Raw genomic sequence first — 13,003 nt, forward strand, 5'->3', positions numbered from 1 at the left:
AGGAGGTACTAAAGCTAGATAAAGTCATTGGGAAAGGTTGCTAATTTGCAATAGGGAATGGTCAGTTTGTGTTGTGACAATTTTGAGATGTAAAAATGGAAACTTTTTCAAGTGGTAGTAATAGACCAAAGGTTAGTACTAGAAATGTGTATTTTGGAATTATGCCAAAGGAGGTGACAGTAAGTGTATGTGCTTACTTAGAAAATAAGCATAGACAAAGAATGAAAGGCCAAAAGAGGTGTGGAGACATACCCCCATACATACATCCCATTATGCCCCTGACCCAGCATTAAGAAGGCTGGAGAAAAAAGAACCAGCAAAGCAGTCATACAAGAAATTTTGAAAGAAAACCAAGAAATGCAGACTCTAAATGTCAGAAAAAGAAAGGAGGAATGGCCTCAAAGTCAAATAATGGAAAGAATGAGACCTTTAAAAAAAATGTTGAATTTTTTTAAAGAAAACTGGATTCAACAAAAAGAAGATCGCTGGCAACTGTCAGAGGATCAGATTTGGAAATGTGGGAAGAGCAAAACTCAAAGTGAAAACAATGTAGAGAGAAGTGGTTGGTTAGGCAGTAAAGGCACCAGATAGAGGCTACATACTCAAGGAGCTTGTCCCTAAAAAGAAGGTAAGAAGTCAGAAGGTGGCTAGTGAGGTTATGAATATATTTGGAGGTTTATAAAGAGGTGAGTTAGGTTAAAGACCAAACAGGAGGAAATAATTCTGAGATCAATCTAAAAGGGCCAGAGAGCAAAAGCTGTAGGAGAGTACACAAATGTAAGCAGTGATAAGATGAGGCCATGCCAGGGTCCACAAGAGAGAGCTTATGAACTTACATTTCACCTATTGTGTTAAATTTGCAAGAAGATGGGCAAAGTGGAGTCTTTGGGGAAGGGCAGAGTGAGGCTGTAGGGAAGCAAGTTAGAATCTTAAGGATTAGAGGTCAAATCTATCTAAAATTTAACTGTTAAGTCTTAAGTGGGTGTTTTTCAAACAATGGTAAATGCTCCTAGTTAAAGAAATGTAGGGGTGCCTGGGTGGCTCAGTCAGTTAAGCGTCTGCCTTGGGCTCTGGTCATGATCCCAGGGTCCTGGGATCAAGCCCCACACGGGGCTCCCTGCTCAGTGGGGAGCCTGCTTCTCCCTCTCCTGCTCCCCCTGCTAGTGTGCTCTCTCTCTTTCTCTCTCTGTCAGATAAATAAATAAAATCTTAAAAAAAAGAAAGAAAGAAATCTAACATTCCTGAAATCACATTCAGCATAGTTGCTTTGGAGTTTTCTTTCTTAAACATGTTTAATGAACATTCTAAAATGAGTAGTGGCAAAAAATATGCTATGGCAGACATTCAGCACTTGAAACTATTATGTATAATTTTTATACCACTGGCTTCAAAATATAAAAAGCAATAGTCTAAAGACATAATTTCATGAAAGTTAATATATTAACACAACTGAGACACTTTTCTCAATCTGACTTGAAAAAACTTTTTTCATTAACAAGCAAGGCTCTGGTAAAGTTTCAAAGTCTGTGATTTATTTCTGTGAGCAATTTTATTGAAGGTTGTGATGTTTAAACTTCTCCATAAGAATAGAACAAAAAAAGGTAAATTTACCATAGTTCACCAATTTTGAGATACCCGCTTATTTTTTTAACATATCTGAAATCTGGCATGTATTAATTGATAGCATGTCATAGTTTACCTAACCAATTTTTTTCCTTTCTTAGTATACATAAAATACTGACATATCTTAACAATTGTTTTAGTCTTAAATTTGATGAAATATGTTACGTTTCAAGGAGACGAATTTCAAGATCACAGGATGCACATTCAATCATATATTAGTTTGCTAGGGCTGCCATAACAAAACACCACAAGCTGGATGGCTCAAACAACATATTTATTTCCTCACAGTTCTAGAGACTAGAAGGCCAAGGTCAAGATGTCAGCAGGGTTGGTTCTGAGGCCCTCTCTTTTTGGTTTATTAGATGGCCTCTGTGTCTTCAGATGATCTTCCCTCTACATGTATCTGTGTCCTAATATCTTCTTATAAGGACACCAGTCATACTGGATTAGAGCCCACCCCAAAGCTCATTTAACCATAGCTACCTCTTTAAGACCCTATCCCCAAATACAGCCACATTCTGAGGTACTAGGGGTTAAGACTTCAACATATGAATTTTGGGGGAGGGTCATAATTCAGCCCATAATAAACAAGGAGGATGAATAGTCAATGAAATATAGTATGGTATAGTAGAAGCAACACTGAGCTTAAGATGTAAAGGACTACGTTAGGCCTGGTGTTGCCACTTTTATATCTTTGTGCAAGTCACTTAATTCCTGACCTCAGTTTTCTGATTATTAAAAATGATAATATTTTCCCTGTCCTATCTTGAGACTCCAGTAGAAAACACATATAAAAGCATTTTGCCAACTCAAGGGTCCTCTTCTCATTAATTATCATTATCATTAATACTTACAAAGCTATTGACTGCTACAATAGAGAGAAATAAGTCAATCAGAGAAAGACAGGTATCATATGATCTCACTGATATGAGGAATTCTTAATCTCAGGAAACAAACTGAGGGTTGCTGGAGGGGGGTGGGAGGGATGGGGTGGCTGGATGATAGACATTGGGGAGGGTATGTGCTATGGTGAGCACTGTGAATTGTGTAAGACTGATGAATCACAGACCTGTACCTCTGAAACAAATAATATATTATATGTTAAAAAAAAAAAAAAAAGAAGATAGTAGGAATGGAAAAATGAAGGGGGGAAAGCGGAGGGGAGACGAACCATGAGAGACTATGGACTCTGAGAAACAAACTGAGGGTTCTAGAGGGGAGGGGGTGTGGGGGGATGGGTTAGCCTGGTGATGGGTATTAAAGAGGGAACGTATTGAATGGAGCACTGAGTGTTATACGTAAACAATGAATCATGGAACACTGCATCAAAAACTAATGATGTAACGTATGGTGATTAATATAATAAAATAAAATTAAAAAAAGAGAAATCATAGATTATAAAGAAAGGATTGAGATTTCAAAGAATGTAATGAGTGCTTAATTCATTTTTAATTTTTTAATGTGGTTGTGCAAAAATATGTTGAGAAAGAAATAATAGCATTATTAAGGTATATTCTTCCAACTTAAAACACAATTCATTTACTAATAAAGATTTAAATATACGTATTTGAATACCTATTAGAATAATCAGATATACTCAGGAAGTATATCTTCTGCAGCACTTCTATATATCTACTTTTGTCAATACCAACTATTTTAGCACTCAATTACTGAACAGACGGATTGGGTCAATTACATACATTGTATACTTCATATCTTTGTCTTTCAAACATAAAGGAGAAATTTTACCAAATATTATTTGATAATGATGGTACCTTCCTATAAATACATTTCTATTTCTCATTGGAAATATGTTCTTTTTAATATTTTACTTTTTAAAAAAGCATTTTATAAAAAATATTTAAGATAGGTAACCTTTTATTCAGAATGTTTGGGCTCACCTGACATATCATGACTTATGTTTCTCCAGGGAATGAAATTAGTCAAATTGAAGGGCTTGACAATTTAGTAGTCCTTCAGGAATTGGTAGTGGACCATAACCGCATCAGAGCATTTAATGATAGTGCCTTTGCCAAACCAAGCTCTCTGTTGGCACTTCACCTGGAAGAAAACAGACTACGAGAGCTGAGCAAATTACAACCTTTGGTAAAACTAGAGAAACTCTTCCTAGGATATAATAAAATCCAGGTAACATTATTTTGTTTGTTACAAGATTTACAAGACTTAACTCCTCTGAACATAAAGGTTCCAAACACACCAATGAAAACTCTGCTGGCATGTTACCTTATTTATATGCCATGTAAATACTCTGTGAAGCAGAGGCATATAGTCTGTGATGCAAAGATGTCCACTCTGCTTCTAGACTTATAAACCCAACCAACCCACATGCATACACCTGCTAAAAAAAAAGTTAGCTCTAAATGTTCTAAGCTCTTCTCAGCAGTCCCCTCTAAGAGATCTCTTGTTCTTGACTGCTCTTGGTCCAAGCTATTTCTGCATCTCAATCCCAGACTTCCTCTGGACCTTTAAACTTGGCATTTGTCCTTGGTGTACCTAACATTCGAATCAGTTCCTGATAATGGACTTTGACTTGGCTTTAATATTCCATCTCTACCCACTCAAGGCTTCCCTTAGATAAGGTCCTGCTTTAGTTTTACCTGCTCAGAATTCAACCTGTTTCCATAAGGCACTGTCCGAACTGAGCCTGCCCAGACTCTCTCCTGATATAGTATGCAGATAAGAGGGTTAAAGGTATACATAACTTTACACAGCCCTAACATTTCTCTCAGTGTTTTGGTGATGATCTGTTAGCCCTCCTCTTACCATTTTTACTACTTCTATCCATACCTCTAAGACAAATCTCAAAGACAAAATGAAATGTGGACTTCCACCCAAGAGCAGAGACCAAGTATATCTTGCCACATTTGTATCAGAATACAGCTTGGTGCCTGGTACATAGTAATTAGGCAATCAGTATTTGTGGCTCTACTACTAGAGTTCAGGAAGCCCTTTCTAGAGTGATATAAAAGCCTGTTCAAGGCTAGATGGGAATCATGAGCACTGTCCCACATAGCAACTAGGAAATATACATACAGAGAAAAATGGCATACAATTAATTTATCAGGATTCAAACAACATTCATCTGAGAAAAGCCTTCCAAACTGGCAACGATTCTTACAAAGCTTTATCCAGAGGAAATCTAAATTGGGAAAATTGCAATCCTATGGAAAATCTTTCCAGTGATAGCAACTGAGCTAACACAAAGGATTGTCATATCGGACTTAACATGCATAGGAGATCTTACCCAGTATCAAGCTTTACTATAATTTCAAGGATACACAGGGTCTGGGACATTCCTGTGGCTTCTCAGGTCCTTTCTTTCTGTATACTCTCTAGCTTAGATTAAAATATAAGATCTCCAAGTGAGATTTTGTGTGAGTGATCTCATACAACAAGGGAGTGTTTCATTTATGAAATGCCTCCATTTTATACTTGAGTTTACATGATATTTTATAGGGAGCCATGCCTGATAATTCTATAGTTGTAGGTTTATTAACTATAAGCAGTCCTTAACCAGAGAGATCCTGCTAAGAGTATTTCATAAATAAGGACCTTTTTCCTAGTAAATATCACTGGTCTGTTTGACAGCACAGCTATTTACCAGCATAATTACAAAGAAATTAGACCAGGTAACTTGCTTTTCCCCAGGAGTGTCCCTGCCCCACATCCCCACCCTTCTAACCCACTAAAGGAAGAGAGTGAATGGCAGATCCACTGTTGTAACAACTTCCTCCCCAGTAACTTAAGCAGGATAATGCCTAGTCAAGGTTATTTTTATAAAAATTTAACATAGCTAATAGATAACCTGTATGATAAATCATGGGAAATTATACATACATCATGGAATGAAGGGATATTGATTATTTAATGATCAGCCCTCCATTGTCTATTTTTATCCTCAAAGTAGTATTTTTCCTTGAATTTAGATTGACTGTTATACCATCAGACTTATTCTAACTATTAATATTACAGTACCTTAATATGACCATACATTTAGCTGGGAAACTAACTAAAAGGAATAAGAAGTTGAGTTGGAGATTCTGTTTAATTCTACTGAAAATATTATGTTCTTCAAAATTCTTAACTCTCTATTCAGATTTTCTTTTTGGGAGAGATTTTTTCTCTCTCGATTCATACCAACATGGGTAGGCTGACACCAGCATTAATTTCCACAATGGGCAATCAGATTATAACCCTTGGGTTGATAAAGACCTCTAGAATAGGAGGGAAAAGGCATAGAAAAATTAGGAAAACAATACTTCAAATGAAGATACATGCAGCCCTGCATTAACCTACTTTAAAATCTTTCATAAACTGCATATCCTTGACAACAGATTCCAGTGTGAAGCTTTTCACTTAGCCATCATGACCCATAATGTAGATTTGGAAAATTGTTGCCTATAGTCCTGCCTTTGCAGATAGAATCCCAGAAACACAACTGAAAGGTGAGTTCTTTAATTCAGCTTTACAGTCCTATTTGGTTCCTGTGTCTAAATGATTCCCCTATCTGGCATCAAACAACTGTACCTACTTTAAAACATCTCAGTAATCACCTGAGGCTGGAAATGACTCCAGGAAATAGTCCATTGCTATTTCTTGCCCTAAATGAAAGGCCCCAATCTAAGCCTAACTATTACTAATCATGATTGCCATAAGTGATTATCCTGAAAATGTACTCAAAAGGTAACAACTATTGGTGTGCTGGTTAATGTTTAATGGCTTGCTCTGCAGGGAAAAAAAGTCCTAATCAATAGCATTTGTCAATTTCCATGGTATAATTTCTTCCACCACAGCCAATTTCAAGCTAAAACACCATCTCACAAAATTCCTAAAAATTTGCCAAATTTAGCCATTAGAAAGTAAGTCCAACACTCCACTGTAAAAAAAATACCTTACATTAAAAATGGGAAGTCATCAGCCCTCTTCCCCAATTATGAACATATTCGTTTTCTTGATATCTCTTTATACCAGCATTATCCTCTACAAATTTAACACTGTTTCTCATATTAACATCTTCCATGAGAAACAAACATTTTAATTAGAAACACTTCACTAGTGAACACTGCCAAACTCTGTTTAATTTGAGAAAATAATTGAGAAAAGACTTTTCACCTTTCTATGCTTTCCATTCAGGCTTTGGTTCCACAGACAGGAACTACCTGTGGGTCAAATGCATAATATCTCTACAGATAATTGACTGTCAGAGCTTTTCCAAAGTCCTCCTTTATGACATTTCTAAGATCAAAATTGTAAAGATCAGCTGTTTTAATCCAATTCCACTTCCAAATGGTCTAAAATAGGTCTAAATTTTTTTATAGTTGTTGATGAATTGGCTATGTCTACTTGTCATTCCAAATAAGAATAGGAGCATATCAATAATTTTATTTTATTACTATAAACTAGCAGCAAACTGAAGTTGAGCTTGTCACCTAAATTTTGTCAAAAATAGCATTTTAAAAAATAATTTTGCAAAAGTTAAATGTGTATTTGCAAACTTTCATTAGTGTTAAATAGGTAATAATAACCCCATCCAGTAGTGAAGACAAGTCATTCAACTAGAAAAATAGTTTTTCAACTATATATACTCCCAGAAAATATATCAGGATGTAGTCCACTCAGTATCACATATTCCTTTATGGTTAAGGTTGTGTTTAAAATTATTTAGACTGGATTTACCATTTTTCCACATTTCTGGTTCAATCCTCTGGAGAATTAACCAAATATAATCTCAGCCCTAGACCATAATTTTTCTGAGAAGAAATTTGGTCTTTTCTTGCAAGTGCTGCTATATGGCCTATTTCCCCTATTAGAATATCATCTTTACCAATCATGCATTTGGAATCAATAGTGCATAGATTTGTCCTTAATCAACAATACAGAATTTGTCACTCAAGCTCACTTTGGAGAATTCAGTCATGAGCTAGCTATAATCCAACACTTCCATATGATTACTTCAAATCAGTGTGTATATATATTTTTAAGATAACAAGTACTATTTTTAAAATGTTTTAATTACAAAAATAACAAAATTCAAAATTTTTTTTTGATGTAGTGTTCCATGATTCATTGTTTGCGTGTAACATCCAGTGCTCCATTCAATACCTGTCCTCCTTAATACCCATCACCAGGCTAACCCATCCTCCCACCCCCCTCCCCTCTAGAACCCTCACTTTGTCTCTCATGGTTCGTCTCCCCCTCCAATTCCCCCCCCTTCATTTTTCCCTTCCTACTATCTTCTTCCTTTTTTTAACATATAATGTATTATTTGTTTCAGAGGTACAGGTCCATGATTCAACAGTCTTATACAATTCACAGCACTCACCATAGCACATACCCTCCCCAGTGTCTACCACCCAGCCACCCCATCCCTCCCACCCCCCACCACTCCAGCAACCCTCAGTTTGTTTCCTGAGATTAAGAATTCCTCATATCAGTGAGAGCATATGATACCTGTCTTTCTCTGATTGACTTATTTCACTCAGCATAATACCCTCCAGTTCCATCCACGCTGTTGCAAATGGCAAGATTTCATTCCTTTTGATGGCTGCATAATATTCCATTGTATATATATATACCACATCTTCTTTATCCATTCATCTGTTGTTGGACATCTTGGCTCTTTCCATAGTTTGGCTATTGTGGACATTGCTGCTATAAACATCAGGGTGCATGTACCCCTTCGGATCAGTACATTTGTATCTTTGGGGTAAATACCCAGTAGTGCAATTGCTGGGTTGTATGGTAGCTCTATTTACAACTTTTTGAGGAACCTCCATACTGTTTTCCAGAGTGGCTGCACCAGCTTGCATTTCCACCAACAGTGTAGGAGGGTTCCCCTTTCTCCGCATCCCTGCCAACATCTGTCATTTCCTGACTTGTTAATTTTAGCCATTCTGACTGGTGTCAAATCAGTGTATATTTAAAAATATTGGATCTAACCAAACAGTAATTTATTGATTAACTTTTGAATAGGATATGGCAGAACTGGAAAAACTTGATGGTATCTCTTCTCTCAGAGAGCTTACAGTTTATGGCAATCCAGTGAGTATGTTACTTTTCTAATTTATGTTAATTTACTTACAGTTGTATATAATCAGTTTTTATATGTGAAAATTTATCTGTTTCCATATGTACAGACAGTTATCCAAGCACAATTTATTGACTACTTCCCTCTTCCAACTGATGATAATATTAATCTGCCATTGTTATATATAAGAGGATCTGTTTCAGGGTTCTAAATTGCATTCATTGGACTATCAATCCCTGTACCAATATTATACTGGTTAATTATTAAAGTTTTATATTAAATCTTGGTGTCTGGTAGAGAAATCCCCTCCAATATTCCTTCCCTTCCTCCTCCTCCTCTTTTTCTCTCTTCACTGTCTCAGCTGTTCTTGGCCCTTTACACTTCCTATGAGTTTTGGAAAACAGCTTTTGAAGTTATGTGACAGTCTTATTGACATGTTATTTGGAATTGCAAGAAATATATAAATTAATTTGGGGAGAAATCTGCTATTTTTCCTGTTGGAGGCTTTGGAGGGATCAAATAAGCAGCACCTTCATAGTCACCTAACATCTGAACAAACTGACAAATATGACAGTGGCAGATTGAGAGGTGAAAATATTTTGCTTAGCTTCATGAGAAAGCCAAATAGGGCTGCTAACAGATCCCAGAAATAGGCAATCATGATCACCCAGTAACAGGAAATACTTAACTGAATTCTTTCCACATAGCAGGAGAGCTTCTTCTGGAGGAAGACAGGTCTTTCTGTAGCAATACGTTCCTTCCCAAAACAGGAAAGCCAGGAGCTAAACATGCTCAGTTTAATCCTCCTGAGTTTATCAATTAAGTCACTCTGCTCCTAGTAGAGGAGTAAAGGGGTTGAGAGAGCCCGGTAGTGCCACATCAGAGAGCTATTTCCACCAAGAAAGATATAACAATAAGCAGTCTCACCTAATATTTGTAGTATTCAGGTTTCCCATTCATAAGCATGAATATCCATCCCTACATTTATTTTATGCTCTTCAATAAAATTTGTAGTTTTCTCCTAAAGGTTTTTAATCATCTTTGGTTTGATTTATTCCATTGTTTTAATAGCTATTTTGAACAATATCTGTTTACATGTTTCTAATTGTTTGTTGCTGAAGTATAGCAATTCTGATTTTTGCATATTACTCTTTCTCCAGGAATCTTGAACTCTTTTTTTAGTTCTAATGAATTATAAATTTTGTTGGATTTTCTCGGTATACTATCATATTATCTGCGATAATGACTCATTTCTTTCCAATCCTTATGTATTTTATTTCCTTTACTTCTCTTAGTGTGTTGACTAGGACCTCTAATAAAGTGTTGAATAGAAGCACTGATAGTAGGTAACTGACTTCAAAAAACACTTCTAAATTGTCACTATTAAATATGAGTTTGCTATAGGTTATGGATAGATAACCTTCAACATTTTAAGAAAGCTCCTTTCTAATTCAGTTTACTACCTGTTTTTATCATGAATAGTCATTGGATTTTGACTAATTGGCAATGTAGTTTTTCTCTTTAACCTGCTCTAGTGTTAAACAATCATTAATCCTGGGTTGAATACTATTTAGTCATGTTTTACACTTTGCTGAATTCAATTTGCTAAGATTTCATGTAGTATATCTGTATTTATGGAAATAAGTAAAATTATCCTATAATTATCTTCTTATGCTATTCTTTTAAGTTCATCAAGGCTGTTCTTGCCTCATAAAATTAATTGGGAGCTCTCTCTTGCTAGTCTATGAATTAGTTTATATGGGAAAAAACTTATGTGTTCCTTGAAGGATAATTAGATCTTATTTTTTAAGATTTTAAAATTTATTTGAGAGAGAGTGCACAAGAAGGATGGAGAGGTAGAGGGAGAAGCGGACTCCCCACTGAGCAGGGAGCCCAATGCAGGACTTGATCCCAGGACCCTGGGATCATGACCTGAGCAGAAGGCAAGATGCTTAACCCACTGAGCAACTCAGGTGCCCAGATAATTAGATCTTATCTCTAAAACAATCTGGGCTCAATATTTTTTGAAATTAGATGTTAAACTACTTATTCAAATTATTTAATGGCTATAAATCTAATCATGTTTTCTATTTCTTCAAAAGTCAGTATTGAGAAGTTAAATTTTTCTATAGATTTGTCCTTTTTATATAAATTTTAAATGTATTACTATAATACTCTCATGAATTTTTTAATATCTCTACCATATTTGTGTGTTATCTTTTTTATACCTAAATTTGTTGATTCTTCCTTTTTCTCTTTTATTCTTGATAAGTCTTGCTAAATGTTTGTCTATTGTATTAATCTCTTCAAAGAACCATATTTGGGTTTTATCAAGTAGTTAATTTATTTGGTTTCTTTTTAATAATTCCCACCCTTTATTATTTTCTTCTTTCAGTTTCTTGGAATTTACTTTTTTTTGACATTTTTAACATTATTTATTAAAATTATTTTTAGCATAATACTGGTTCTGTGGTTCAGCTTTTACTTATTTAAGTTTTTACTTAAATTCCAGTTCCTTAACATACAGTATAGTATTAGTTTCAGGTGTATAATATAGTGATTCAACACTTCCATGAATCACCTAGTGCTCATTACAGCAAGTGTACTCTTTCCTCCCCATTGCCTATTTAACCCATCCCCCCACCCACTTCCCTTCTGGTAATAACCATCAGTTTGTTCTCTATAGTTAAGAATCTGTTTCTTGGTTTGCTTCTCTCTCTCCCTTGTTTTTCCCTTTGCTCGTTTGTTTTGTTTCATTTCTTAAATTCCACATATGAGTAAAATCATATGGTATTTGTCTTCCTCTGACTTATTTCACTTTGCATTATACTGTCTAGCTCCATCCATGTCATTGCAAATGGCAAGATTTCATTCTTTTTTATGACTCAGTAATATTCTATTTTATACACACACACACACACACACACACACACACACACACACATATCTTCTTTATCCATTCATCAATCAGTGGACACTTGGGCTGTTTCCATAATTTGACTATTGTACATAATGCTGCTGTAAACATTAGGGTGCATGTGTGCCTTTGAATTAGTGCTTTTGTATTCTTTAGGTAAATACCTAGTAGTATGATTGCTGGATTGTGGGGTAGTTCTATTTTTAACTTTTTGAGGAATATCCATACTACTGTTTTCTAGAGTGGCTGCACCAGCTTGCATTCCCACCCACAGTGCAAGAGGATTCCCTTTTCTCCCCATCCTTGCCAACACCTGTTGTTTCTTGCGTTGTTGATTTTAACCAGGTATGAGGTGATACCGCATTGCGGTTTTGATTTGCATTTCCCTGATAATAAGTCATGTTGAGCATCTTTTCATGTGTCTGTTGGCCGTCTATATGTCGTCTTTGAAAGAGGTCTCTTTGTGTCTTTTGCCCATTTTTAATTGGATTATTCATTTTTTGGGTGTTGAGTTTTATAAGTTCTTTATAAATTCTGGATACTAATCTTTTATCAGATATGTCATTTGCAAATATTGTCTCCCATTCAGTAGGTTGTCTTTTACCTTTGTTGGTTGTTTCTTTTGCTGTGCAGAAACTTTTCATTTTAATGTAGTCCCAATAGTTTATTTTTGCTTTTCTTTCCCTTGCCTCGGGAAACCTATCTAGAAAGAAGTTGCTATGGCTGATGTCAAAGAAGTTACTGCCCTGTGTTCTCTTATAGGATTTTTATTGTTTCAGCGCTCATATTTAGGTCTTTAATCCATTTTGAATTTATTTTTGTGTATGATGTAAGAAAGTGGTTTTCATTCTTTTGCATGCAGTTGTCCAGTTTTCCCAATACTATTTGTTGAAGAGACTGTCTTTTTCCCTTAGGGTATTCTTTCCTGCTTTGTTGAAGATTAATTGACCATATAATTGTGGGTTCACTTCTGGGTTTTCTATTCTGTTCCATTGATCTATGTGTCTTTTTTTGTGCCAATACCATACTGTTTTGATTACTACAGCTTTGTAATTTAACTTAAGGTCCAGAATTGTGATGCCTCTAGCTTTGCTTTGCTTTTTCAAGAATGCTTTGGCTATTTGGGGTCTTTTGTGGTTCCATTCAAATTTTAGGATTGTTTGTTCTAGCTTCTGTGAAAAATGCTCTTGGTATTTTGATAGGGATTGCACTAAATGTATATATTGCTTTGGGTACTATAGATATTTTAAGAGACAAAGAAGGACACTATGTAATAATAAAGGGGACAATCAAACAAGAAGATATAACAATTGTAAATATTTATGCACCCAACATGGGAAGACCCAAGTACATAAAACAATTAAAAGCAAACATAAAGGGACTAATTGATAATAACACAATAATAGTAGGGGACT

General features: G+C 35.5%; 2 protein-coding genes across 2 annotated transcripts in view; one reads left to right on the top strand and one right to left on the bottom strand.

Annotated features, from left to right (window-relative positions):
- RTN1 (reticulon 1) overlaps positions 1-13,003 on the bottom strand; it is a 383,578-nt gene that overhangs the window by 324,371 nt on the left and 46,204 nt on the right. The gene's annotated exons all lie outside the window — the stretch shown is intronic.
- LRRC9 (leucine rich repeat containing 9) overlaps positions 1-13,003 on the top strand; it is a 112,848-nt gene that overhangs the window by 83,831 nt on the left and 16,014 nt on the right. The window contains exons 28-29 of the mRNA XM_078053772.1: positions 3,554-3,771; positions 8,617-8,685. Coding sequence (XP_077909898.1) covers positions 3,554-3,771; positions 8,617-8,685 — 287 coding nt within the window. The remainder of the gene's footprint in view (positions 1-3,553; positions 3,772-8,616; positions 8,686-13,003) is intronic.

Source organism: Halichoerus grypus, chromosome 8, assembly GCF_964656455.1.
Source record: "Halichoerus grypus chromosome 8, mHalGry1.hap1.1, whole genome shotgun sequence".
NCBI classification, from domain to species: Eukaryota; Metazoa; Chordata; class Mammalia; order Carnivora; family Phocidae; genus Halichoerus; species Halichoerus grypus.